At 44.9% G+C, this 25,188-nt stretch overlaps 1 protein-coding gene across 1 annotated transcript in view; it reads right to left on the bottom strand.

Annotated features, from left to right (window-relative positions):
• CHN2 (chimerin 2) overlaps positions 1-20,317 on the bottom strand; it is a 300,935-nt gene extending 280,618 nt beyond the window's left edge. Inside the window, exon 1 of the mRNA XM_030308162.1 lies at positions 20,180-20,317. Coding sequence (XP_030164022.1) covers positions 20,180-20,228 — 49 coding nt within the window. The 5' untranslated portion in view covers positions 20,229-20,317. The remainder of the gene's footprint in view (positions 1-20,179) is intronic.
• Between the last annotated feature and the right edge of the window lie 4,871 nt (positions 20,318-25,188).

The raw sequence follows: 25,188 nt of genomic DNA, 5'->3' as shown, positions 1-25,188 counted from the left end.
GGCCAGTGTGCATGCGCGTGTGCAAGATAATAGTAACGTGGCATATTTTTTAAAAACGAGTCCTCATCTTTTTTTTTTTTTAAGTTTTTTTAATGTTTATTTATTTTTGAGACAGAGAGCATGAATGGGGGAGGGGCAGAGAGAGAGGGAGACGCAGAATCAGAAGCAGGCTCCAGGCTCTGAGCTGAGTCCTCATCTTTTAAGATACCAACTGAAATGTTTACAGATGAAGTGACCTTGGCCCTGAGATTTGCTTCAATATGATCCAAATGATGCAGGTGATGCTTAGATGACCCCAGGCCATAAACTGTTAATTGTTGGAGTCGGGGGACACAGGGTGTGTTGTACTTTTCTCTTTAAATACATTTGAAATGTTCTATACACAAAGTTATTTAATATACGAGTTGCAGGAAAAGATGAAACTTTTAAGTGATCGTTCAATAAAATAGTGCTCTTCGGTGTAAGTTAAAAAATGAACAAAAGCGCCTTGAAAACTATTATTAAATAGGAATCTTTAATAATATGGAGACAGGGTGTCATGTATCCCACAACCATGCCTTCAGCAAAGAGACTTCATCTACTACATCTTTGGGGTTCTAGGCCAATTTATAATCTGCTTTTCAAATTGCCAGTTGCCCCCCTCTAGCGGATTCTGAAATCAATTTGTGGGCCCTGACCAGTTTTTAGATGAATCAATTGAAATGCAATAGAAAGGCAGATAGGAGAGCACATCACAGGAAGGGGTAAGCCCTGTGTGCAGAGCTTTTGTCTCTGCGTGTGTGTGTGTGTGTGTGTGTTCGTGCGTGCACACACACACACCCAGTGTTTGTGTTTAATCTATTCTCACTATAGTAGCCAGAGTGGTTCTGTTAAAACCCAAGTCAATGTCACTCTGCTAGAACCCTACAGGGACAACCTACCTCACCCAGTGCAAAAGCCGATGTCCTTAACATGGCCTACAAGGCCCACCGTGATCTGCCCACCCATTTCTGCCCAGTTCCATTTACCTCATATTCACCCCAGCCCCACTGAACTTATTTCTGTTCCTGGAACACACCAGTCTGTCTTGCAGCCAGACATCTGTAATTACCCTCTATCTGGAATGTTCTTCCTCCAGATATCTGCATGCTGGCTCCCTTGCCATCAAATGTCAGCTTTTCAGTAAGGCCGTCCCTGGCCGCATAGTTTAATATCAGACCCCACCCCCACTCCCACCCCCACCCCAGTATCTCCTATCTCCCTTCCTGCTTTATTTTTCTCCATAGAACTTATCACCTCCTAATATACTATACAAACTAGTATTCATCTACATTATAAATACACAAAATAATGATACACATATTTCATAGATTACATATAGTTTCTTTTGCTTGTTCTCTCTCTCTGTATTTAGAAACTTCATGAGGATCGGGCTTTTGTCTTTTTTGTCCATTGCAGTAACATCTCTAATAGTAAATACTCAATAAATACACATTAAATTATGTGTGTGTGTGTGCATGGTATGTGTGTGTATGTGCTGACTTGTGATATTAACATGTACTTCTTAGTGTGAGTTGCATTCCAAAAGGCTTGGATAATACTGCCCTGGAGCACACTTGGAAGATCTCTGGGCTTATGCAGCAGAGTGAGGGTTGAGACGTGAGTGCAGCACAGACACCCAATGGTTGTGACGTCTTACACCCTGGGTGCCCGGGACCAATGCTGTCAATGGTAATTGCTATGTAAAGTATGTGTGTGGGGTGGGAGGCTTGTTCCCTTGGGGATACCGCCAACGCACTATAAATTGACAAGAAGAGATAGGCAGAGTCAGAATATCATAAAAATTTCAAGAACCTCAAGATGATCTGGTCCAACCTAATAATTCTACAGATGAGCATCAGAACGTTACAAAATGATAATGTAATTTGCCCCAGGCCACATGAAAAGCAAATGCTGAGACAGAACTGGCACAGACCTGGGTCATATGACTCCTTGTCTGATGATCTTTACGCACTTTGGCCTGCCATAAAAATGAAAAATGGGAGGGGCGCCTGGGTGGCTCAGTCAATTGGGCGTATGACTTGGGCTCAGGTCATGATCCCACAGCTTGTGGGTTGGCTTGTGGGTTCATGCTCCATATCGGGCTCTGTGCTGACAGCTCAGAGCCTGGAACCTGCTTCAGATTCTGTGTCTACCGCTCTCTCTGCTCCCCCCCCCCCCACTTGTGCTCGCTTGCTCTCTCTCTCTCTCTCTCTCTCTCCCCCTCTCAAAAATAAATAAACATTAAAAAAAATTTTTTAACGAAAAATGGAAACCTGCTCTCCAAAATCCTTCCGCCTGTTCTTTTTTCTTCGGAAATAACCTCAGATTCTTTCTCCAACTAGGTGCCAATCATCTATTCCACTCAAGACTTGACAGTTTGCAGGGCTCTCTGTTTTAAAAACAAAGAGCTGCTAATGATCACCATTTCTCATAAATCAAAGCTTTAAAAATTCCTTGCCATAGCAACCAGGAGTGGTTGAATTATCTACTATTATTCCCTGAATTTCTAATAAAACAATTTCAACTTACGCCAGGCCCAGGGAAGTTAAAGTCAGTCTCAAGAATCAAAACCTTCAATCCTTACGGTCCAACTTTTCGTCAGAGCTAAAGAATCTATCCAGAATCAACTCTGTATTTTTCCATAACTGTAACACCAAGTGTTTCAATCCGTAAGGCACTAACAAGTAAAGGCAAAGCATCAGTAAAAGCTGTTTGGTCACTTTAATTTGGAAGGGAAGCAGAAACATCTTGGTCCCAAAGTGAATATTAGTACAGACTAAATAAGATCACCAACTGTTTGGTTCTCAACTAGACTATAATGAGTCCTTTGAATGGGAAAGGCCAGTTTTCTTAGAACTCTCAGTATTTCTGTGATGGCCTTAAAGATTCCAAGGGCTGAGGACATTGGTGACGTTGCTGTGCCCGACACTCTAGATTCTTCTGTCCTCCTACACAGAACCCCGTTCTGTTCAGGTGTCCTCACCCCTTTAGGAGAGGCTGGCCCCACCCCCATTCCAGGAAGGAGCTTATGACTGGACACTACGCAACATGGAAATCCTAGTCTCCTTGCCAGTGACTGCCTTGCAGATGAGCATGTGACAAGCCTGTGACCCAGGAGACAAGGGGAAGTCTGCTGGGGGGAAGGGGAGCTTCTGAAAAAGATTCTCTCACTTTTCACACAGCCAGCAGCAGGAGACTACAGATATCCCCTGCCGCTCAAAAGTTTGCATGATGCCATTTCACTTTTACAAAAGACCTACATTAACCTACATTTCCACTAACCAAAAGAAATCCAAAAAGGTTTTGTGCAGTTTGCAAAAAAAAAAAAAAAAAAAAAAAAAAAAAAAAACGAAAAGCAAAGATAGCATTCAGCATTAGTTTTGTCGTGAGCAGTTACAAAGGCAGAGCAGACCCCCAGCAGCGAGAGTGGTCCCACCGAGTTCCTTCCCCAAAACTACACCCAGCGTCCCAGCATCTGACCACATAGCTTTGAACCGTGTCTGTGAGCATCTGTGTTTTACGGTGATTTATTTTGGACAACCACTAGCAAGATGTGTCCTAAGGTATTAGAGAAATCAAAAAGAGGTTATTCTGGGGGTCTGGGAATGCTCACAAATTTTTCCATATAAATGAATGGTAAATGCCTCTTTGCTTTGCATCATTTTGCTTACAAAAGCTTTCATAGGGACTCTAGTTCCAGAAAGTGGGGGAAACCTGTACTCCTTTACTCTTTATTTTAATATTTATTTATTTTGAGGGAGGAGGAGGGGCAGAGAGAGAGGGAGAGAGAGAATCTCAAGCAGGCCCCATGTTCTCACCACAGAGCCTGACGCAGGTCTTGGACCCACAGACCGTGATGAGGACAAAGGTCCTCCGCCAAGAGACTGCAGAGAAGCTGATAGTCAGAAGCCACAGTGGTTTGGTTCCCCTATCTCTCACCTCCTTCAGGGTTTTCTGTATTTGCAGCAGAAACATCCTAACCCAGACAATAATTACACCCTGACATGTTCTAAAGAGGATGTGAGGAGGCGTGAATGTGTTAGGCATTTTGGTGTCAGCACCAGAAAAGCTCCATAAACAGCAGCTTTTGTTAAGGAAACTTTGGCCTGTGACATTAGAGAGCACAGTGGTCCCTGCCTTATCTATGGAGCAGGGGAGGGGGGAGGAGGGCGTCTTCTGAGACCCTCAGGGGGTGCCTAAATCCACAGATAGTACTGAACCCTATATATATATTAGTTTTGTCTGTACACACACACACTTACGATAAAGTTCAGTTTGTAAGCTGGGCACGGTACGAGATTCAAAACAGTAACTAATAATGAAACAGAAAACTGTTAACAGTATGCTGTAAGAAAAGTTATGTAAATACGATCTCCGTCTCAAAATACTGCACCGTGCGCACCCTTCCTCCTGGGATCATGTGAGCCGAGGACATACACGCCCACGTGATGAGACCTGGTGAATGACCTGGGCTCTGTGAGCAGCTCGAGTTCGGCTGCTACTGACCTGCCGATTCATCAGAAAGACGAGCGTTTGCTACCGGAGCCTGTTTGACCACAGGGAAGTGAAACCGCAGAAAGCAAAACCACGGAGAAAGCAGGACCGCTGTAGGAGGATCAAGGTGTCAGATCCGTCCCTGGAGTGAAATGTGAGAGCAGGTGCAGAGGCCAACACCTGGCACAATACCTTGCCTACGCGTGTTGCTGTAGGGAACCCAAGGCAACCGGATGTCCCCGAGGGAGGACGCAGAACAGCAAATCCACTGTAGTGCATATGCCCACTTCCTCCTCCGGCTGCCAGAAAAACACTCTGAACGAGACCCGAAGAGGATGTTTTAGTACTTGCTTTGCCATTAAACTCCCATGAATAGGTGCCCATCTCTGTCGTCCCATGAGGAGTAAGAAAGATAAGCCATGAACAGTTTGAAGTGGCGCCAGCCTTGCTATAAACTCCCGAGGGCCACTGAAGATTGCAGCCTGCCCGTGAAAGTGGCTGCCCCGGGGACTCTGGTCCCCAAAGATGCTCCAAAAGCTCCCCACCAGAGCCCGATCTTCCTCCAACCAGCAGAAAGTATACCTTATCCCACGAGTCACTGACCTTGAGGGGAGAGGAAAGGGACCTTTGCAACAATCTGGCACTCAAAAGCAGCAGGTATTTTTAAAATTCATATGGATTAGATTTATTATCGTGAACTCTATGTGGTTCTGAAAAACGTCCTATTTGAAGTGTTCCTATCGTGGATCAAATCTGATCAAATGCATGCTTCTTTGCTTGTTCAGGGTTAAAGCAAACACTACTAACATCTGAGATAACTGTACCCGTGTAATATTCTAGTCTTTCTAACAAAGTATTTACAGTACAATGCTGTGATCTGCATTGATCAAAGCGTGCCCGTTCTTTGATTATTAACAACAAAAGAGCCCACAGATGATACACACGCATCCATCCAGCGGGGGCATCTGGAGGCAGCCGCAGAAGCATCACAGTACTAGTCAACTCAGCAGTACCAAGGTTACACGGTAGGAATCTTGGTTCCCAGATGACTCATGTTCCGCTTTGAGGGTGTAAGAGTTGTGCCCGGGGCTTGAAAAGCTGCACAAAAATCTAATTAACTAGTCATGAGAAATGCACTAATTGCTTTGTCCAGCATCAGCAGAGGAGACCTGCTGTTGGCCCTCATTCCTCAGCCAGAGGGAGAGGATACCGCAGGCTTTGGGGGGCACTGGGGAAGGAGGCATTGTGGGGTGCAGGCCGAGCTGATCCCAGGAACCAACAACCACAGAGAACACCTTCTAAGGAGGTCGGGGGCTGTCAGAAAAAGACAACTCTGGAAATAAAAATGGGAAGAGGATATGAACACACCCCCACGTGTTGCGATCAGTGAATACTGAATGAATGTCTCCTATGTGATTATGAGTATCCATCCAGGAAGGACTTGATCTGTAGGACTTGATCCCACCCCCACCCCCACCCCCACCACCCACCCCCCGCCCCCCGTCTGCTAACGTTACAAACTTTTCACCTTCTCAGCCCTACTCTGCCCTTTTTTTTTTTTTTTTTTGCTTCTTCTAAGTAACAGTTTTATTGAGTATAATTCACATACCCTGCAATTCATCTGTTTAAAAGCATACTGTTTGGTGACTTTGAGTCTATTAACAGACATGTGCAGCCCTTACCACAGACAATTTCATCATCCCCCAAAGAAACCCCAGGCCCATTAGCAATCACTCCAATTTCCCCCCAGGCCTCCCCGCCTTAGGAAATTATTTATCTACTTTCTGTCTCTATGATTTGCCTGTTCTGGACATTTCATACAGGTGGAATCATACAATATGTGGGCTTTTGTAACTGGCTTCTTTCCCATACTGTTTTCAAGGTTTGCTACTGCTGTGGCACATGCGCTATATCACTTTCTAAAATCTTTTCTGTAGCTCTCCCCATTCAGCTCTAGCTTTGCTGCTTATCTTCTTTGAGTGGTTCACTATTTACTCCCGAAAAGTAGTTGTGAACTACACATCAGGTTTAAGGAGCAGTCTCGGTTCAGAAAAGTCCATGTGATTTTGTTGGGAGTCTTCTATTGCACCTAAGTGCAAATATTCCACATTACAAGTTTTTACAAGAAACCCTAACTTTCCAAAAGTCATTAAAGGCATGTGGCTAATGTGAACCAGTGATGGGGTCCTTACAGAGCTGATTTACATACAAAAGATAAAGGAGGGGCTACTGCAGCATTCCTATGATGGAGCGCTTGGGATATAGACATATTCATTTACTCAACAATTATTGAGTGCCTCCTGCACGCAGGACACTGTCCAGGTACTGAAGATTGGCAGTGACCAGAATAGAAAGAAACATCTGTCTGTGAAGCATGGGTTTTTGGTGATGTGACAAAATTATTTGAAGAAAGAAGGGAAACCAAGGTAGCAGTAAACAGGAAATTCATAGTGGTTACTTTTGGAGGAAGGGAGTGAAAGAAGATGGTGCGGGGGGGGGGGGGGGGGGGGGGGGGGGGAGGGAAGGGAGAAAAGAGAAGAGTTTCCAGGAAGATGCCAGGGTAGGTGATGTTCCCAGACTGAGTGACTGACTCTCTTACGAGAGTTCTCTTCCTGTGCTTTATAACTTACATGTCTGTTGCAGGGATGTATTTGCATAGATTGAATATTACACCAAACTTAATTTCAAAAAGAGACACTCCTCTGGGTCAGAAAGTATAAACAGTGGTGTCTCTTTAGGTGAGAGATTTGTCTGGGCTAGTTTAAAATGTTTATGGGAAAGTGGGATGCCTAGTGGAATCCTGCGCGGAATGGAGAGATTCTAAACTGATAGGCTTACACTTCAAGGCTTTGAAAGGCTGGTGAAGAGCAAGGTGATATATTTAGAGGAGATTTTTCAAGTTATAGTAGACAATTATGAACTCTGAGTGATCACTGATCACCCAGAAAAGGAACCAACAGAGCGTCTCTATAAGAATGGAACTTCATGAGACCAGAGGTTTTTATGGGTTGTTCCCAAGTTTTCAATGTTCACATTGCTTTCACAGACACTATCCCATTTGATTTTCACAAGTATTATTAGCCCATTTTGTAGATGAGAAAATTCAGAGGGGTCCGGATATAACACAGCCAGTTGGTGCTGGTGTTTGGGCCAGCTCCCCAGCTTTCCAACGCTTGTTACACAACACCATCCTTTTTTTTTTTTTTAATGTTTATTTAGTTTTTGAGAGAGAGACAGAGTGTGAGTGGGGGAGGGGCAGAGAGAGAGGGAGACACAGAATCCGAAGCGGGCTCCAGGCTCTGAGCTGTCAGCACAGAGCCCAAAGCAGGGCTCAAACCCACGAACCGCGAGATCATGACCTGAGCCAAAGTCGGACACTTAACTGCCTGAGCCACCCAGGCGCCTCCATACACAACACCATTCTTGAAGTCCAGGGTTCAAATGAACCCACACTTATTTATAAAACCCGAGGTTGGATGTCAGAAATAAGTTTCAGAGAGTTACATTTAAAGCAATAAAAAGAAATAGCAGTCCACTCTAGGGGTGGAAAATGGGTGGAACTCGTTACTATAAGGAGGGACCACAAGCTGAAACTATATATGCTCTCAGAAACATGTCTATATGAATTCCAGAGTGACAGATTTACACTCAGCTATTTGTGAGAAGTAAGATGTCTGCAGGGCATCTCTCCCTTGAAAAGCTGCTGAGCATCTTTACAGAAGACCCTTAGAGCTATTACTGGGGTTAGAATGCGGAACCAAATAAGCACTATGGCAATTATTATATTCTTACGACAAATTGCATTGTCTAATTCCAAATCACGTCTTCCGATTGTGATTGCCTAGGATTTGCCGTGGTTATGTTCCTAATCTTAATCTGATATTATTGCAAGAAAGTTTACAAAGTCCCTGTCAATTGCTTTTTTTTCGCTGAGGAAGAATTCATGTTTGGAAAAAAAGAAAAAGGCATGTGGGTTAGTTTGGCTGTTTAAAACAAGCATAGGGCACTCATGTGGATAAAGTTCAAGCCTTAGGCATATTAACGTCACATAAAAGAAAAAACTTCTGTGCCCTGATCACTGACAGTACCTCAACCTTGGACCTTGATCACCAGGGCGATAACAGAGAGGACACCTGGCTTGAACTAACCAGGTCCCCAGCCAGAAAGTAATAACTCACAGGGCACCTCCTGTGGGAGACAGGCTAATGCTCTCTTTGCATATGAAAGTCAGCAAAATAGTGTTATTTACCCACTAAACATGGCTTAACAGTTTCACTGTCTGCAGGGACAAACACTATAAAACAAATGGCTAATTTTTCTATAATAAAGTGAATTTGAATGAGCAACTTAAATCAACATTAGGCAGCCGAATTATGTGTATTAATATCTACACATCATTAGCATAATCCCAAGTGAATATTTTCATTACTAAAAGTAACGCTAGGCTTGACTTTGCCTTTCCCTTGATATTAACTTATATAATATATATTTGCGTGGAAATAACTTTTTGAAACCTAATCCACTTCTGCTTTCCGTATATACATATACCCACAAACACACACGCACAGACATATATACATGTCTACAGACATATATCACACACGGACGTGTTTTATACACATATACATATTCATGGCAAGGAGCCCCTGGAGAACATGATCACAGGGGAATTTTCTACATACGTTGGGAGAAAAATGTGTCCCTTGTTCTCTCGGCTTCTCTTCCCAACTTCCTAGCACTGCAAGCTTTCTTCGGAAAGAGGGATGCACAGAACTCTAACAAGTAAATATGCGAGGTCTAGAGCTATATAGTCCAGCATAGAACAAGGCACAAAATCTGTATCAGTAAGAATCTGATGGTGTTCCACCCTGTTCCTCTCTGTATTATTTCATTTCAAAATCTCTGTACAGACCCAGACAAGGAAGGACATATCTCAAGGCCTGGCACTAAAACAGAACAGGGACCTGAGAATGGGGGCTGACCGGGGCCTCAGGGAAGGGAGGGTACCTTTCTGGCTTAGAGAGTGCACAGGGCTCCAACTCTGGGAGCCACGGAGCAGTGAATCAGCCGGTTTTGTGTAGTGGATTCTCACTGGAGCCATCCAGGCCAGTGGCGATCCAAGTATGACGTGAGCTGTGCATCCAGTTTTAAATAGTCTAGAGCCACATCAAACATGTTTAAATGAACAGGTGAAAGCGATCTTCAAAATACCTTTTTTTTTTTAAACTTAAGATCCACAAAATGTTATCATTTCAATGCATACGCCATACAGCAAGGTTGTTCGTGAGACACTTCTTGTCCTGTTTGGTTTCTACTAAGTCTTCAAACTCTGGTGGGTATTTTGCCCTTGCAGCGCAGCTCCAGTCACGTTAGCCACATTTCGAGACCTAAACAGCCTGTGGGGCTACCGTATAAGGCAGTGCACGGCTCAGCCTCGAGACTGTGATAGGTCAGTGTGGCAGCCGCACGTTCGAGTATTTGCTACAGAAGATTTACCAGTAAAGCCCTACTCCCTTCTGCCTGGTTCCTTGTTGTCTCAAACGCTGATCGCCTGAGTGTATTTCTTAGAAGCAAAATTACTTAAGAAAAATTACTTTATATTGTTAGTATGCAAATATGTGAAATGAATAAAGAACGCCAGGTTTTGTTTCCTCGAAGAACACAGTGTTCAGCCAGTCCCAAGGGTGCAGAGGATAAGATGAAATCCAGGTACCAGGCCTCTGATGAGAAAAGAATTGCAGGCAGCGATCAAGTGATTCTGTGATTCACACCGCCCTAAATTTATGATCTGAGTTATGTCAATAAGGACTAAGCCATACATGCCATAGTCCTCTGGCTATTATGTTTGAATCCAATGGCCTTGAACTATTTCTTGACGGTTGTTTGACCCTTTAAAGACACCATCTACCTTTCCATTTTCTTGATGCACTTGAAGACGGCAACAGAAGTTCAAGGAGGAGGACAGCTTCCTTTTCTTAGCAACTGCCATGTTCTTGCATCTTCTTGGCACACTTTTTCTTCCAATTAAATGTGCCGAAAATTCCAAAAGCTAACTTTATTTTCTAAAAGCCAGTCCATTTGCTTTGCCCCATATGTGGGCCTTCTGCAGAAGTAAAATACTTCTAGGCAAATGGTTTGCTGATGGCCAACTTGGTAGAAAATCTCCTTAAAATAGCATGACTTGGATATGCCCCTAGCAACCTCAGTCCACACATTCACAATTTTCCTATTTTCCTTATGATGTTTTGGAAGATTTACAATTATAAGATCCAATCTACTTCTGATCATGGGCATTTTTTTTTTCCTCGTTGACGGTGAAATTATAACTCACTGTAGGATTTTTTTTTTTTTTTTTTTTAAGAAACGGAGTTGTCATTAGGGAAACTGCAGACCATTTTTTAAAAAGCTTGCAAGACTAGAAGAGTTTATAAATATTTTAACTACTCTCCCCAACATCATCCTCTGGCTGTCATTCCATTGTTCCCCCTCAAAGTTATGAAAAATTACTTTAAAAGAAAAGCTAATTTGCAAAGTTAGTGAAATATAACCTAAGCAGCACACAGAGCAAATACAGGAATGGGAGACCATTTCCTATCCTTAGCTTGTTAATTTTACATCAGTAATATCCCTGTCTTAGAACCACCTTCTTTCCAGGGCTGCCCGATAGAATCTTCCACAGAACGATGGGAACATTGTATTTCTGCGTGGTCTAATATGGTAGCCACTAACCACATGTGCTACTGAGCACCTGAAATGTGGCTCATGCCACTGAGGAACTGAATTTACATCAATTTAAATTTAAACAGCTACATGTGGCTAGTACTTACCATATTAGACAGCACAGCTATATAGTCAGGGCAGACGCTAGGTCGCTTAAGTCTGTGCATCTACTGGCACAACTGCCTTGAGACTTAAGCCTCATTTAAAATACAAAGCACTTGGGGCGCCTGGGTGGCTCAGTCAGTTGAGCCGCTGACTTCGGCTCAGGTCACGATCTCGTGGTCCGTGAGTTCGATCCCCGTGTCGGGCTCTGTGCTGACAGCCTGGAGCCTGTTTTGGATTCTGTGTCTCCCTCTCTCTGACCCTCCCCGGTTCATGCTCTCTCAAAAATAAATAAACGTTAAAAAAAATTTTTTTTAATAAATACAAAATAAAATAAAATACAAAGCACTTTATAACTTCTGTTTTGAAAATATTAAATAAGTAAACAGAACAGCCTCAATGAAGCCAACCCCCGGCCCCCCCTAAAAAAAAAAAAAACAGTGGTAAGAAATTCTCTTAGGATAATGCTACGCTTTAGGATCAGTCAGCAAGTGGGGATGGAGAATGAATGTTCTGGGAATGTGGGTCCTAGAGGTCAGTTCCAGTTCTAGCTCCACTATCAACCTGCTGAGCAGCCCTGGGCAGTTCCCGGAGCTCCTCAGACCCCGATTCTCTTCGGTAATTCTGGAATCTGCTCAACAACCTGCAGGCTCCCTCCTCCCTTGAAACCAACAATGCACCGTGAGGTTAAACCAGTTCGGGAGGGGGGAAAAAAAAAACAAAATGAAACAAAAAAACAAAAGAAAATATTCTCAGGTAGGAAATGTTCCACATGGTCTACCTGAACGCCTTCTGTAATTTCAGTTCCCTTACTTTTTCGCTTAAAAGAAATACGAATCCTTCCCCCTGAAGATGCAGAATCTGGGAGGTTCATGAGGTGACCACAAGACTTGAAAAGCTCACACAAAATGGAATGTTTTTAAAGCTCCAGTGAAGAAATCAACTGGCTGCAAAGCAGTACTATTCTTAGTACTTAGTACTTAATTACTCAGTAGTACTATTCTTCCCCTACCCCCGCTCTTTTTTCTTCCATTTGGAAAATTTTCAAACCTTAGAAAGGTTGCAAGAATAGTGCACTGAACACCTATATCCCCTTCACTCTGGGAGACCATTCTTAAGTACAGATATCCTTAAGTCCAATCCCCTAGGTACCTTGGTAACACCTCCCAGTCCCTAACACCAGTGAGAATAAGCTTTGGTCAGGCTGGATGTGGGTCTGAGTAACTACCGAGGACAACAGAATGAAGCACAACTGTGTTACTGTATGTTCTCTGTTAACAATGAGCATGCATTTCAGCCTTAAACCTTAATATCAGACACTTTTAAACACACAGAGACAAAAACCAACAGCGTATGTTTCAAGAGGAAAAAAAACCAGGATCTTTGAAATTAAGTACACTTGGCTCTATCATGGCAACCTTGAACCCCAGCTCTGTGCCCTGTCTGAACGTAACCTCTTTGTTTGCAAAAAGGGGATACTCTGTCTACCTCAGAGAATACTCTGAGGATTGCATGTATAAACAGAGTGACACAGGGCAACCATTCAGAATTGTTGCTTTTATAATTTACTAAGCATTTTCCCCAAACAGTACTTCAGGAATGACAATCCTGTGGGATAAATTCATCAGATAGCACTCTTTCTGGTTTAAAGATCAGAGAACTAAAGCCCCAAGATATTAAGGGTGGGAGAAAAGGAAGGAGGGGCGTTGACATCTACTGAGCAAGTATGATAGCCCCATCTGTGGGAGACAATGCTTCCCTCACCCTATTAATGATCACGTCTATTCCTTGAAACAGGCTGCCATGGCTGTAGTTTGCAGAGAGAGGTATTTAAGGCTCAGAGAAGCTAATTTCACCAAAGGTCACATAGCTAGCTAGTTGTAGGGCTTGGTTAACTACCTGGTTTAAGTGACTACACTAAGGGTTTAGGAACTTTGGTTAAGGGCTCAAGGGTCCTGGTTAATGGTTTAAGGGTGTTGGTTAAGGGCTTAAAGCCTCTGACCAAGGGTTTAAGAGCCTTAGTTAAGGGTTTAGGTATCCTGGCCAAGGGTTTAAATGGCTTGGTTAAAGGTCTCAGTGTCCAGGGGCACCTCGGTGGCTCAGTTAAGCGTCTGACTCTTGGTTTCGGCTCAGACCATGATCTCATGGCTCATGAGTTCCAGCCCCACATCGGGCTCTGGGCTGACAGTGGGGAGCCTGCTTGGGATTCTCTCTCTCCCTCTCTGTCTCTGACCCTCTGCTGATGGCTCACTTGCATTCTCTCTCTCTCTCTCAAAATAAATAAACTTTTTATAAAAAAAAAAAGTTTCAGTGTCCAGATCTTCTGAGTTTAAGGCTCTTCCTGCAACATCTAATGAAGATGCATTTCAGAATGTGAAAATTCTTGCCAGCTCAAGGAAGCAGACTGTTTATCCAGATCTAGGGGATTCCGCCAGGCAAGCAGCATCTAGCCTCTCCTCCTGAAAAACTGTTCTCTCCAGCAGGCCCACCAAGGCAAGGAGTGATTGTACAATGTGTAGACAATGTCTCAACTCCAGAAATCTCATCAATGCAACCTCTGACCTGAAGGGATTACATTTTAAATAAGGCTAGTCACCGAACACCTTTATTAGAGAATGTCCACGGGAACGCAGACATTGGATGATTTAAAGTAATACTTTATCGGGCTGAGGTTGGGTGACTTTGACAGGCCAAACTATTGAAGCAGGGCAAGGCTGTAATTAGACCATACTGTAAAGACCATATTCGAAGATCGGCCCCCACAAAGGTGTTTGATTAATAACAAATGAGGGGAAAAGCAGGCTGTTCCCCCAAGCAGCTGGTGAATGACCCTCCGTGGGTACAGAGCTGAAAAGTTTTATCACGACTTGGCAATGAACACAGGCCAGGTCTTCAAGCTCAGATCCCAGCAAACAGACACATGGGTCCTGTGTCAGAGCAGACTGCCTATGGGGCCAGCACATTCCTAACTGGATTTTCCTCTAGCCATGAAGACTTCAAATTTTTTTTTTAAACGTTTATTTATTTTTGAGACAGAGAGAGATAGAGCATGAACGGTGGAGGGGCAGAAAGAGAGGGAGACACAGAATCAGAAGCAGGCTCCAGGCTCTGAGCCATCAGCTCAGAGCCCGACGTGGGGCTCGAACTCACGGACTGTGAGATCGTGACCTGAGCTGAAGTCGGCCGCTCAACCGACTGAGCCACCCGGGCGCCCCTAGCCATGAAGACTTTACATACACCTCTGCTTTTGCCAGTAATTTTGAGACACAGGAACGTGTACTCTTACACCAATCGGCCTGCACCAGACAGACAGACATCCGTCTTGACTGCCCGACCAGAATCCACGTGCGAAACAGAAAACCAGCTTCCAACCTCACGGAGCAAATGGAAGAAGAAGCAGGAAGGTACTGGGAGGATTTGGAAACCATTAACAGTAGAGCTGACCAAAGGCAGGATTTATGAAAAAAAAAAAAAAAAAAAAAAAAAAAAAACTCTGAATAGAAAACTGACCAACACAACACCAGGTAAGAAAAGGAAAAAGAAGAGAGCAAGGAAGGAAGGAAGGAAGGCATTCATTGTGAAAATTAAGTGACGTACTTCAGGAGCCATGAAATGTGACAACATGCATAAAACATACATGATTGGTGGGTGATAGATGGGTGTTATTAATCATACGTCTATCCCTGGGTCCCTTCCTCTTTCCCCGATTCTAACGATCTTGGCAAGAATCTTGATCTGGCAAAAAACTCTTTTCCACAACTCACCCATGTGACGCTACTCATGTACAGATTGTCCAAACCTAACATCCGGTTATTTTGACCGTTGTGCAAAAGCAGGAGACCCCGCAGAGCAGCAGACGGCCCTCAGCGGGACTGACACCCGGGCCAAGCCCCGGGGCGCAGCTCAGAGAACACACTGTCCACTTAAATCCCTCACGGGCTGGCCTCAGAAAATACCTGGGGTTTGCATCTCCCAAAAGTTGAACGAATGGCAGGGTCTTTCAAAAACACTTCGTCGGGTTTGTGGGAATAGGGGGGATCTGGTGTTTTAGTAAAAGCACACCTATCCGTGGGCCCTTGTCAAACCCAGCAAACATGCGGTCACGCTTAAGAAAGTCTTTCCTTTCAGATTCTCTATCACTGGGTTTGTCCGGATCACCACAAAGGGACAGTGAAAAATCTGACAAGTTAAAATGAGGTGTGGGAAGGTCACCAGAAAAATAGCAAAGAACAATACTCCCCATGGAAGCGAATGATTTCTTTCAGGACATTAGTTTTTAGCTTTGTGATTTTTTATTTGCAATTTTTGGGGGGGGGGGGTTTAAAATAACAAAAATCAGCAAATCTTCCTGACCCGCTAGGTAATGTTGAAATTAAATGACCAGCAGATCTCACTAAAGCAATGGTAAGGAAATTTCTTTTGCACAAAATAGGATATTTCTGAATCATTCAGGGATCCAAAAGAGGGCTTGTTTCAACAAAGATACCCTGTTTTGTAGCAGTGAATCCATGGAGTTTGTAATCACACGGGTATGTCTTAGCAACATCATTATAGTTCAGCTTTACCTTCTGCATCTGGGGATATGAAAGATTTGTATACGTCACTGGTTCTGACCCTCCAATAATGAGTAATGAAAATTCCTATTTATCATTTCTAGGATCAAGGCCAGTGTGACAGCAGAAAATAACATTATTTATTTGGCCCACATTACTATTGTACAAAACCTGGAGGAATAAATCCTTCAATCCATTCAGGAATGCTCTTTTCCCAATTAAGGTTTCAATGATGCTGCACATAAATACTGACTTTTACCTTTTCCCATCTGCATTTTAATTTCAAAAGTCTGGGTTGATTTCATTTCTATAATACAGTGTGTTTATGTTCTCAAAATCTTAACAACTTCATATCCCAGGGGTCCCTTTAATATTTAATTTTTACCTTGTTCAGTTACTGGAAAACATCTCAGAGCTTCTTATTACTTTATGTCAGTTTTTTTTTTTTTAACTCTTGTGAAATTACCATTTGGCAATCAAATCACTAAAAATGCAAAAAGTTCTTATTTCAATTATAAAAGCAAATATAACCCGTGGTTATTAAGAAAACTGTTTTGCAAATTAACCATTGTTTATTTCAGAATATAATCAAGTACCACAGGCTAGAGTAAAAGCATAGGGATAGTGGCTTTTTTTTCCATTTAAAATAATAAAGGTAATCAAACCATCCTGGCAATCTAGGTGATTGTGAAATTTAATTACTAGCAGTTATCATTAAAACAAAGGCAAAGCAATTTCTTCTACACATAATTGAATATTCCAGAAGAAAATTTCTGAACAGTTCTTGGAAAATGTGTTTAAAAATTAATTTTAACCTGATTATTTCATTTGTTGTGTCTCAGCTGATAACGGAGAATACATGGCACACTCAGGTGTTGTGGTTCAACACCAGCAAGTGAGAACGTATTCTCAGGAAAATCAGATAACTTTGAACTTCACTACTGAGTAAGTTATTAGCTCTTTACTCCCTGTGCAAACACAACCAAGCCTAAATCTTCCGCATCTATTCCTCCAAGAGAGGTTTAACCCCTATTATTCGAGTTCACCTCTCCATATGCTATTCACTACAAAATCGACAGTTCCTTTTTTACTGCTCAGTTGCCCAAACGCATCCTAAGGCTTCCAGAGCTGTTCCATCAAACCCACTGCTACTTGAACAGAAAGAAAACCCCCTCCATCAGCAAGAGTAAGTGCCGTAGCACCTCCATGCAGGATGCGGCTTATGGATCTTAAGCGGAACTGTCGGGAGAAGAGACACCACCTCGAAAATGGATCACTAGCCCTAAGAAAGGAAGCTAAAAATTAGGCCATGGACTTCCCCATCTCCGGGACTTTGTCTAAGCTCTTCCCTCTTCCTGAAATGCCTTTCCCCCTCTGTGCCCTCTGGAAAAATCCCACATACCCTTTGAGCCTCAACTCAGAGGTCACCCCCCACCGGCCCCTGCAGACTGAAGGAATCACTCTCTTCCTTGTACTCTCCTCCACATAATTCATTTTCTCCAACTGGAATACAGATTACTATGTATTGTCCATCTCTGCCTCTGGATGGTGAGGGAAAGGACCTTGATTCATTTTTCTATTCCAAACACTTGGGACGGTGCCCGAAACCGAAGATACACTTAATAAATCCTTATTCAATGGGCCTCAAATCTCAAGATCAAATTTAACATGCAATGTAAGAGGCAAGTTTTACGTGTGTTGGACTTACTTCTGCCCCTTAAGTCTGAGCCATGAAGTGCCTTCTATTTCATGCCTCAAAGGAGCAAAATGCATTCACCCCAAACACTTACTAAGTACCACACCCTGTGCTCAACCCCATACACACATTATCTCATTTAATCCACACAGCATTCCTATATGTAGGTCCCGTTATTAGCATTAGCCTTATTTACAGACGAGGAAATCGAGGCTTGGAGAGGTTGAGTAACTCACCTCAAATTACCCAGCTGGGCAGTGGTGTAGCCAGAACTCAAGAACAATAATCCCAGAACTTCAGCACTAGAGGGAATCCTAAAATGGCCTTCCTCACTTAGTCTCCTCGCGGCTGAGGCTTATAATGTACTTCCTGGCACCTAGTAGGCCCTCTGCGAAAATTAATACAGGGATAGAGTGCCCTATTTTCTCAGACTCTGGCCTTTGCCTGGGAGAACACAGCTGCCACCACAAACAGGCTCTATTCTTTAACGCCCCACACCTCTCACAGGTGTGAATTGCTTGCACCATCTGAATTATTCATGAGCCACACGATGGTAAGTGTGCTTAAAAAGAGAACTCGGGCTTCTGGTATTTCTCAAGACAAAGTGTCTAACTGGTGTATTAAGCCATCGAAGCTCATGGGCCTGGTTGATCCACATCAAAGAATATATCCATGCTCACTTTTTGCATTTCGGTGTCCACCTAATTGCCCAGTTCCCATTGGGATTTAAAAAAGTGATAACCAAAGCAGGAAGGAGAACCATCAGAGGCATCTCCATCCAATCTGCAAGGCGATTACCACCACCTAGAGCTGCTCCTGTGTGACTTCAAACCCACGTGTCCTTCTTAAGGCTGAGTTCAGTTTCTTCATCAGGTTTCTTCAGCTACACCAACAGCTGAATTTCCAGGTGCCACACATCTGTAACTTATGCCGTCAGTAAATCGTGCGAGAATACTGCCTCCTTGTCTCTTCTTCTTTCCCCTTGCCTCCTCTCTCCCCCACCCGTTCCTTTCCTAGTGGATGGGTTTCTGAGAGGAATAACCATATGCTTGTTAATCGTAAGCCAACATCACTGTATTTTAAATTCAATGTTAGTCAACCAAAATGAATTGAAAAGCAGCAGCAGTGGTTTGGGGGTACTAAAAATACGCCATAGTATTTGCTGAGTTCTCAGAATTAAAACCACAAGCGGTCAACTTGTTGCTGCTCTTAATAAGATATGACTGTTCTGCCCCATTGGCTGCTACTACCAGAAACTTGAACTATATCATATGCCTAACAACACTGTGCTTTTCATTAGTTGGCAGTGATGAAGAAAGGAAGTGCCATTTCCCTGGAACTAAACCTGCCAAAAAAGATAACAGATGGCTTTCAAGGGATCACCTTGTGCCACATCACGATCGCACCGTAGTCAAACTCACCTTGCATTTATGGTTAAATTAGTTACACACCCATAGATATGGCTGATTTATGACCGGCTTGCTGTTCAATGGCCCCACCAAGGTGTTGCTTCCTCTGAGTTTAATTTTTAAGTAATGTAACAAAAGACACACAATAGGAATTAACACGATATTAACATACTGAATATTTTCCTTAGCATTTCCAGACCTTCTGGACCCCTCAATACTGCACGCTACACTGAACGTCTTATCAGCTATGCCTTTGGGGTTTGTCATTAAAGTTTTCAATGACCAGAGAGGTAGAAGAATGCTACCTAATGCATCATTCTGATTAGAAATCTGTCATACACAGAAACCAGAGGATCTGGTTCTGTTGATTCTTATTCCTTCAGATTCATTAGCAGTTTTTTTTTTTCTCTTCAATTAGACCTGCTGATCAACCATAAAAAAAGCTGAAAGGAGCCCTCCCTTTACTCAGCCACACCTGAAAACAAAATGTATGCCTGGAAAGTGAAATTACAGAGAGTATTATAAGAAAATGTTCAAGAGGCCACATAGGAAAATCGTACACACACACACACACACGCACACACACTTGTAAACCGGCAAATTGGCAGAGGTTGGGCTCGACCTCCCTTCCTCTAACTCGCTTCAATCAGGACCAGAAAGACAGAATCCCCTCATTACTTCTATCTCAAACCATGCCCCAAGCTTGTGTCTCCACGGAGCTAATTTCTGAAACAAACAAAGAAAATCAAGTCTGCGAGGAGCGAGGGTTTTCTCTCTCAGTCTGGGGTTTGGGCAACCAGCCTGGCGGGCGCCGCGCCGCTGGCGAGCCGGGGCGCCCAGCGTCACCCAAACCTCCCGCGCCCCGCTAGCCCAGATTCCAGCTGCGCCAGAAAGTGCGAGCCTGCCCTGCTCGTCTCGCTTCTCGCCTGCTGCTCCCCAAGTCCCCAGAAGGCTCCCGTTCGCACACTAAGGGCGCCACCGCTCTCCCACCTCTGCGCTGTCAGATGTCAGGCGCAGAGGTGCTGTGGGCGCCCGCGGTGCCGGCAAACCAAACAAGTGCCACACCGGACGCCTGCCCTCACTCCGAGAGAGGGGGCAGGACGGCCACAGGTAGGCTCTACCCCTCCCAGGGCGGGGGGCGAGAGACCCAGCGCGCCAGCCGCGTCCGACGGGCTGAAACTCACCCGAGGACACCGAGGAGCCGGACAGGCTGGAGTTGCTGGACGCTGCCATCTCCGCGCGCCCCGCGCGTCGCTGCTGGCTCAGCCCCGGTGCGGACGCCGCCGCCGCTGCCCTCGCCCGGCCGCTCGCAGCCTTCGCGGCCCCCAGCCCATGGCAAAGTCCTGGGGACGCGCAGAAAGCACCAGCCTCCGGACTCTGCCTGCACTTCCTGCTCCACCAGATGACGCGCTGCTGCCGCCGCTATTTATTTGTGGTTTCCGTCCCTCTCGGCGCCTTTGCACGCTCTTCTCTGGGTGTCGGTGGGTAGATAGGAGCGGAGGGAGATCCGAGGGGCGGCCCGAGCGGACTAATCGCGCCTCCAGCGGAGCCCCAGCCGCGGTCCGCGCACGCTCGCGCGCGGCTGGGACCACCGCGCCCCGGCGGCCGGGGGGCGCCCTGCCAGCTCCTGCGCCCTCCCCTGGGCTCCCGCCTCCCCGGCGGCCCTTCGAGCAGCCCGGGCAAAGGCGGCAGGAGCCAGACAGACAGAGCGACCTCCCCCTTCTCCCTCCGCCCCAACTCCGCTCGCGCGCACACAAAGGAAGGAGAGGAGACGCGGGAGCTCCGGGGCTGGTTCAGCTGCCGCGGGCTTGACAGCTCTTGCGACTGGGGCTGGAGGAGGAGGCTGAGGACTGCAGGGCGGGGGGGAGCGGGACCGGGGCGCGGGACCCCAAGGTGCTGGGGAGGCCACCGGGGGGCGCGGGGCGAGCGCGGCTGCGATGCGCCGCGCTGGCTCCACGGTTTGGAGGCAACCGGGAGTGGGGAGAAGGTGGTGGGGCTCGTTGTCCGTGGCCAGGCTAGGGAGCGGCGAAGACAGCCGGGGCGGGGGATACGGAGGGCGAGGGCGAGGTCACTAAGGACACGGATGTTAGGTAAAAAGGGGCCTGGGATGCCAGAGCGGCTGTGGAGCGCCCCTTCCACCCCGCTCCAAATTGTCCTTTGTTACTCCGGAGCTGATGACGGTCCCTGCCCTGCAAGAAGGTGTGTTTCCTAGAACACCCTCAAAACACCTAGGAAGCCCAAGCCAGGTGCACTTAAGTACCCCAGCCACGGACAGTGACTAACGGATCCGTTGGGCTTTTGAGGTTGCCCTTCAAAGAGAGAGGTTCTAAATATGTCACCAGGCCCACACAAAGCCGGGTGTCAAGAGAAAGAGGTTCTCTGACTTCGTCTGGTGAAGGATCCTCACAAAAGACTTGGAAGCAGGTCTGCCTGTGCCCTTTCAGGATAAGGAATTGCTTAGGTGTGGGAGAGAAAGAGATGTGAGCCCAAGGTGTGTACCTTCCCCCTGTATTTAAGCCTAAATTAATTTCACCAGGGGGAAATATCATACAGATTTTTTTTTAAGTCTGTTTCACGCTCCCAGCAGGGTAATCGGTTCTTTCAATCCTGAAGCAACAGAAAACTGTGAAATTTGAGCAGAAATTGTTAGATCAAAGGAAAAAGCAAACACTAAAGGAATGAAAAGTACTCTCATTATGTAGCAAAGTGGAAAGTGTTCGCATTGGGGTAGTTCAATTTTTAAAAACATGGTTAAAAGGACATAGTCAATTTAAAAATTATCAGGAGTGACACAGGAACAGCAGACAGTCCTAGGGGGCCCACATCAACCGCGCACCCCATGTACAGTGAATGATAAATGTTGAATAATCATAATATGCACTCATGTCACATTTTCTAGTTGATTTAAACTTTTTTTTTTTCATTCCCTTCAGGATGCCATCCCAGTATGTCTTCCCAATAAGGCTTTTTTTTTTTTTTTTTTTTATGCAGTTTTCTGAGCCCTCCTCAGCCACGTGGAGTCTTCCTGACCCTCATCTGCATGGAATTTAGAACATCCCTGCCTGTTCTAAGGAGACCCAAGCAGCCTAACCGAGAGTCCTTCAGGGGTATATGGTCCATCACAACCTTAACCTCTCCATCAGAACCGACTTCCTGTTTTCCCAAGGTTCTTCTGATCAAAGGCACCTCTAGTTGTTTAACTAGTAATCAATGGATCCCTCCAGATCTTTAGATGGCGGGTGGACTGACCTGGCTGTGTCACCTAGTAGGGTTGACACTCTGTCAGTTTGAAGAAGGAAGACAGCACATGATTTCATACTATGGCTCCACCATTTATTAGTTACGTGACCTGGAGTAAATTACCTGCACTCACCGAGTCTCAGTTCCTCCACCGGCAGCCCGAATCCTGATAATATAGGGTGTTCTGGGGATTCAATGACATGATAGGTGTAAAGCCACAGTGTACCTGGCATACAGTTTGCGCCCTGTAAGTGACTTTAAATTGTGCATTTGAAAGGTCAGATCTATGATCTGAACAACTTCTGCTTTCTCCATTGCGTCTGGAGATAACTGATCAGCCGTGATGTGCTCTGTCAGGGAAATGTCTAATAGTTAGCCCAAGGTTTGTGTCTTGCTTGTCCCAAATTGAGCAATACGCAACAGGTGTCATCATTCATCTCTGAAGTCTCACAAAAGGATGTTAAGTTCTATTTCGGTAGTTGGATGATAACATCCAACCTTCACAGAACTTTGCAGTCCTTAGTTAGGGAAAGTAAAGCATGGCCCTGTGAAATAGATTACTTTTAGTATCTCAAATTGACAGATGAAAGGGGGAAAAGGGAACTTGATGGGAAGGCACCAGGCCAAGGCCACCCTGTGCTGTACACAAGCAGAATAAAACAGAGACTAACTTTTTTCCACGGGGTTCAGAGGCCAGAAGAAGGATGCAAGGCCCACAAACGTGTTTACTGAATAAAAACAGGATGACTGGGGAAACCTAGCTTGTTGGTCTGAGACAGACCATGACTCCAAGGCCTATTATTTTGAAGAACAAATGGAAAGCTCCAGGTTCAGAATGAAAATCTGAAAGTTGATCAATAATTTAGATTGTTAAAGCCACAACAAATGGAGAAAAACTCAGCAGGCATGATTGCTCACTATCACTTTTCTTAGATTCAGAGGGCCTAAAGGCTGGCTGTTCCTTGCAAAAAAAAAAAAAAAAAATGTTTACAATATCAGTAAGTTAGGAGGAGGTGGCTGAAATAAGATGCTAACCCCCCCTCATGAAGTAGGCTCAGGAACCTATTGTGGACCTTCCAAAGCGTTCTCCAAATGAAACAATAAGGATATTAGTTCACACATTTTATTCATTCATTCATTCATTCATTCGTGGGCATTCATTCTAGCTAATGCCAATTTGTCACCGGAAAAGGGAATATTGGTGCTGCAAAAATCTTAGGTCTGTTTGAAAAGCAGGATTTTTTAAAGATATGTCTACCTTCTTTCTTCAGCTATTAAAAGACTCATGGAACGAAAGAAATTTTATTTATAATTTGGCCTATCGAGGATTAACAATGACCGTTTTGTTAGCATGAAAGCTAATTTAGCATTGAAAGCCTTCCCATCTTCCCTCTCCAAACGTATGTGCTGTTCTTCCCTTCATACGTGCAACCCCCTCTCACTGTGCCCAGTACCACCCAGGTCTGGCAGCACTAACCTTTTCCGGCGCCCTCCCTGCTGAGCATCTTTACGTACTGTTGAAGGTGTAGTAGAAATCACCTTCTTGGAGAATCTTCCCTGATCCCTAAGCCAGAATCCAGCTTTCCTTCTATTGAATTCCTCTAGTCTTCCCCCTGTACCTCTCACTTGCCAGACGCTCTGGTTTGTTTTGATGGTAATTTTGGAACATATTTTATCTCCCTACTCCATTAAGAGCCTGGGGGGCGGGGGCAGGATCCCTATCTGGCCAGCCTTTGTATTCCCTATGAGGCTTTCTTTACACACAGTAGGTGCTCAGGAGATATTTCTGGAATAAGGGAGTAAACTAAGGAAGTAAGAAATCCAGGAAAGGTTCTCATGTTCAGCAATGACTTTTCACATCAGTAGCTCTGACCACCAGGCAACAAGATGACAGGCAACACATCTGGAGCACAAAAAGAAGTCGATGGGCATGCAATGACACTGTTTTGCTGTGAATGAGAAAAACTGAAATGAGGAGAATATAAGAGTAAAATTTTGATGGAGCAAACATTTGTTTAAAAATTTTTCTTTCAGTACATTTATTTATTTTTGATAGAGACAGAGCACAAGTGGGGGAGGGGCAGAGAGAGAAGGAGACACAGAATCCGAAGCAGGCTCCAGGCTCCGAGCTGTCAGCACAGAGCCGGACACGGGGCTGGAACCCACAAACCACGAGATCGTGACCTGAGCCGAAGTCGGACGCTTAACTGACTGAGCCACCCAGGTGCCCCAATGGAGCAAATATTTATAATCCCCACCCCCAGTCACCGGCTGTTTCAACTGGTATAATTTATTGTTTACAGAGTAGCTCTTATGTTGTTGTAATTTGTTTATTTTTGCTCTGCTCTCCTTTGAAGTTTAAAAGCAGACAAGAAAACACCACGGGGTGAATGTGGCCGTTGTGGTTGGAGATGGGCTCCCATGATTCAGGCACTCTGGGGTGTTTCTTTGTGAAGGTCATTCCCTTCCTCTGTGCTAAGCACAGAATGAAATACTCCTCACTTTCAAGATTAATCCAGTGGCCGGCATTCCAGGAAGAATAGTGGGGCTATTTGTCAACTAGCTTTAAATATTTTATGGCTAATACTCTACTGTACCCTGGAAATTGGTCTTTTCGCTATCAATTTCCCAACATCGATATACTCTTTGTTGTAGTGAGAAATATTTCCCTTTGTAGTTTAAGCTGTGTTTCTACCACAAAGATTCCTAGTCCTGTTAAAGGGAAACACTGGCTCTTCGGGGGTAACATCGAGCGTAACTAAAGGCAGAAGCTGAGAAACCTTCCCTATTCTCAGAAGAGGTGTGCAGGAGGCCAGGGGCGGGGTTACCCTGCAGACAGCTCAGACGCTGCAGGTAGCAGCCTGGCCTCTGAACAAAAGGAGTCCACACCTGGGGTGCAGACAAAGGAAGGCCGCCTCAGCTACCCAATTCCCAGTTCACATCACTTGCTGCT

The sequence above is a fragment of the Lynx canadensis genome, chromosome A2, assembly GCF_007474595.2.
Source record: "Lynx canadensis isolate LIC74 chromosome A2, mLynCan4.pri.v2, whole genome shotgun sequence".
NCBI lineage: Eukaryota > Metazoa > Chordata > Mammalia > Carnivora > Felidae > Lynx > Lynx canadensis.
Note: the sequence above shows the minus strand (reverse complement) of the source record. Positions and strands in the feature narration are given on the sequence as shown.